Source organism: Populus nigra, chromosome 3, assembly GCF_951802175.1.
Source record: "Populus nigra chromosome 3, ddPopNigr1.1, whole genome shotgun sequence".
NCBI lineage: Eukaryota > Viridiplantae > Streptophyta > Magnoliopsida > Malpighiales > Salicaceae > Populus > Populus nigra.
In genome coordinates this window covers 8757099-8761006 of record NC_084854.1, presented here as the reverse complement: position 1 = coordinate 8761006, position 3908 = coordinate 8757099, and the positions used below count along the sequence as shown (strand labels likewise).

General features: G+C 34.2%; 1 protein-coding gene across 1 annotated transcript; it reads left to right on the top strand.

Moving 5' to 3' along the window:
• The first annotated feature begins 1517 nt into the window (after window positions 1-1517).
• On the top strand, window positions 1518-3173 carry LOC133688739 (anthocyanidin-3-O-glucoside rhamnosyltransferase-like). The gene has a single exon (XM_062108335.1). The coding sequence runs from the start codon at window positions 1584-1586 to the stop codon at window positions 2979-2981; it is 1398 nt and encodes a 465-aa protein (XP_061964319.1). The 5' UTR covers window positions 1518-1583; the 3' UTR covers window positions 2982-3173.
• The last annotated feature ends 735 nt before the right edge of the window (window positions 3174-3908 follow it).

Genomic DNA, 3908 nt, shown 5'->3' with positions numbered 1-3908 from the left:
AATTTTTCCGAGTTGACCCGATCAACTCATGTAACCCGAGATCCGATCCCTTGGCCAGGTCAACCCCCAGGTCAGGTTTGATAACCATGGTTCTCATGAAAAATATAACTTTAAAGAATACAATTAAAAAGAAATAAAGTAATGTAACTGGTTATAAAACTAAAAACTAAAAACAAAAGACAAAACCTCTCTTTTATTTTGTTCTGGGGTCTCTTTTGAAAACTATTGATTTTTTTGTTATGCATTTAATTTTCAAAGTGACTTTTTTTGTTCATCTATGATTTTTCTTTTTATCTTTTATATAGATAAATTATGTTTTTTAAAATAAAAAATATGTATTTTTGGATGTTATTCTTAACATGTGTAGCCTTACATGTTATTTCTTTTTTCTTTATATTTTATTCAATTAATTTAATATTTTATTTTTCAAGATTCAATATCTTGATCTACATTTGTCTCTTGTTTTTCCAAGTTTTGTTTTTAGGTGTCATTAATAAGTTTTTATTGATTTATTAATGCACATAATTCTTAGTTTATTTGATTACATGTGTGCACAAACATTTTAATTTGTTATATTTTTTGAACTACCAAAATGCATTTAAAAAATCTGCATGGATAAATAAAAATATTTGACCCGTGACAGAGCACAGGTTACATAGCTATTGGGTTCAGCTTTTAGCTAAATCCAAATACGTTTAATTTTTTTTTTGTCTCTTTAAATTTTTTTATTTAATTTTTTTCATATGGTAAATAGAAAATGAATTGATGAGATTTTTTTATATTATATAAATGTTGAGTGATGATAAATTTTTTTATTTGAAATTGGATTGGTTGAATTTTTTTTTTTAGTGTTTGGGCCTGCTGCTCAGAGAAATTCAATAACATTGGGTTTTAGTATTTTTTTAACATTTTAAATTTTTTTTATTATTGATAACCGCTATACATTACCACAGTGGGCAGCACCACCTCTTCCCCTGACAATAACAATCAATGCATGCAGAAAGGTACCGAACCTGTTTGGTTTGTCTTGGACCACGAACTAAGAGGTGGTTGGAGCCGGGGTCTCGCGTTTAATGGTGGCTGGCAGAGACTAGTGGTTGTTGGGTTCCATTAACTTTTCTAGGGGTGTTTGTGTTTGGGAGCACATTCATATGTGCTTTATAAAAATTTTAATTTTTTAATATCATTTTAATTTACTGATATTAAAAAAAATTAAAAATTAAAATCTATTATTTTAATATATTAAAAAAAAATATCGGCAAGCTCTACTTTATAAACAAAGCGAACCACCAAGGAATGCACAAGACCGACCCATGGCTATTGTTGAATGGTAAATGGTCACTGGTCCTTCGGTTTTTAATAACAGGATCCAGCTGATAAAAAAAAAACTAAAATTTTATTTTATAGGTAACTTGATTGAAATGCTAGTGAATTAGAAATGTGATAAAAACAAAATTTAAAAAAAGAAACAATTCTCAAGCACACCCTGAGTTTATATATAAAGACTGTATTGGACATCGAAAACCAAAAAAGAAACAAGAAACAGGAAGAGGGAGAGAGAGAGGAACAACACCTAAAAAACCATGTCTAGTGAATCATCATCCGAGCTTCATGTTGTGATGTTTCCATTCTTTGCGTTTGGTCACATAAGCCCATTTGTGCAACTCTCTAACAAGCTTTCCCTCCATGGAGTTCGAATCTCTTTCTTGTCAGCTCCTGGCAACATTGCACGCATCAAGTCCTCTCTTCTTGCCACTCCCACCACCCAAATCATCTCTCTTCCAATCCCTGCGGTTGAGGGCCTCCCTCCGGGGCATAACAGCACCGCAGAGACAACACCGGCTGTGGCTGGTCTCCTCAAGAAAGCTCTAGACCTCATGCAGCCTCAAATCAAGGCCATATTGGCAGAACTCAAACCCCATTTTGTGATCTTCGATCTCTTGCAGCACTGGGTTCCAAAGCTAGCTTCCCAGATTGGCATAAAAACAATAAGCTACACTGTTTTCTCTGCCACTTCAACTTCATACCTTACTGTCCCTGCCAGAATAAGTGAAGAAGGAGAAAGTCCCTCGATTGAGGATCTCATGAAACCTCCAAATGGGTATCCTTCATCATCCATTACTTCTGTAAAAGCCTTTCAGGCTCGAGACTTCTCGGTTGTATATAAGAGCTTTGATGGTGGTCCTACTATATGCGATAGAGCTGTCGGTAGTCGTCTTGGTTGCACTGCAATGCTCTTGAAGACATGTCAAGAAATGGAAGGACCGTACGTGGATTTTATAAAAACACAGTTTAAAAAACCTGTACTTTTAACTGGTCCTCTAGTCCCTGATCCACCTTCTGGAGTACTCGATGAGAAATGGGCTAATTGGTTGGGTCAATTTCCTGCCAAATCTGTGATTTTTTGCTCATTCGGCAGCGAAACATTCCTGAACCATGACCAAATAAAAGAGCTTGTTCTTGGTTTGGAACTCACTGGTTTACCATTTTTCCTTGTTTTGAACTTTCCTGCAGAGCTCGACAGCCAAACCGAGTTAAACCAGGCTTTACCATCGAGGTTCTTAGAGAGGGTCAAGGGGAGAGGAGTTCTGCACACAGGGTGGGTTCAGCAACAGCTTATACTCGCACATAGTAGTGTAGGGTGTTATGTCTGTCACTCAGGGTTTAGCTCTCTGATTGAAGCATTGGTGAATGACTGTCAATTGGCCATGCTACCACTGAAGGGTGACCAGTTCTTGAACACCAAGCTCATAGCTGGAGACCTGAAGGCTGGGGTGGAGATAAATAGGAGAGATGAGGATGGGTATTTTGGAAAGGATGATATTTGTGAAGCTGTCAAAACTGTCATGCTGGATGTAGACAAGGAGCCTGGCAAGTCTATGAGGGAAAATCACAAAAAATGGAGGGAATTTCTGTTGAACGCACAGATTCAGAACAAGTACATTGTAGAGTTGATTGAGGAACTGAAAGCCATGGCTTAGAATCGTATTTGTCGAGCATGCTACATATTCAAGCATCTATTGAGTCCGCTTGCAGTCTGTCTCTCCTTTAATTTGTAGCCACAGCGTACTGCCCTCCTTTTTCTAAAGGAAAAAAATAATTTCTTGTTGCAGCACCTGCTTTTAGATGTATTTCTCTTGAAATAAAATAAAAAAAAGGAGATATATTAATCATGATGAACTTCTTTTTCGAGTCCTCAGTATGATTTGCACTTAGTTAAAATTATTAAAAAAAAAATCATTATATCATCTCTTTATCATCATCTCTTTATCATCATCTCTATCGTATCATCACCTCTTCAAACACAATGCCAGGAAAATGTTTAATACTGCTGTTATGCATCAACTACCACCATTGTTTTGAACATCATTGTCATTATTATCACCTTCACTTTAACTGATCTATCAAAATCTATCAAGAGAAAATAATTCAGTTTCAGGAAAATGTTTTCTAAAATATATTTTTACAAAACAAAGGCACCCTATTTGCACACACAAATTAAAGAGATGGAAATTCTAAAGCATCTAAAATTAGATTAAAAAAAAAAAAAACTAAGGCTGGGTATTGTTGATGAGCCGCACTGTTTACCCATACAAAACACTGTTTACACATACCATGAATGACATTGTGTATTTTTTAATAATTCATTTTGATTCTTAAATTTTTATTCTATGTGATTTTTGGGATGCCTTTTAAATAAAATATTTAACATGATGTTTAAATTATTATTCAATTCTTTCATAGTTCTTAATATATTTTTACAGTAATGTTTGCAATTTTTTTCCGATCATTATATACGAGATATGATAAAAAAAAATTAAAAATTTATTCATCGATATTCAATGAAAATGAATTTTTTTGTGTTATTTTTAATAGATTTTTGAAATTATTTTATCACATTATTAAGG

Coding starts and splice junctions, on each gene's coding strand:
- LOC133688739 (XM_062108335.1), top strand. CDS start 1,584: ATGTCTAGTGAATCATCATCCGAGCTTCATGTTGTGATGTTTCCATTC.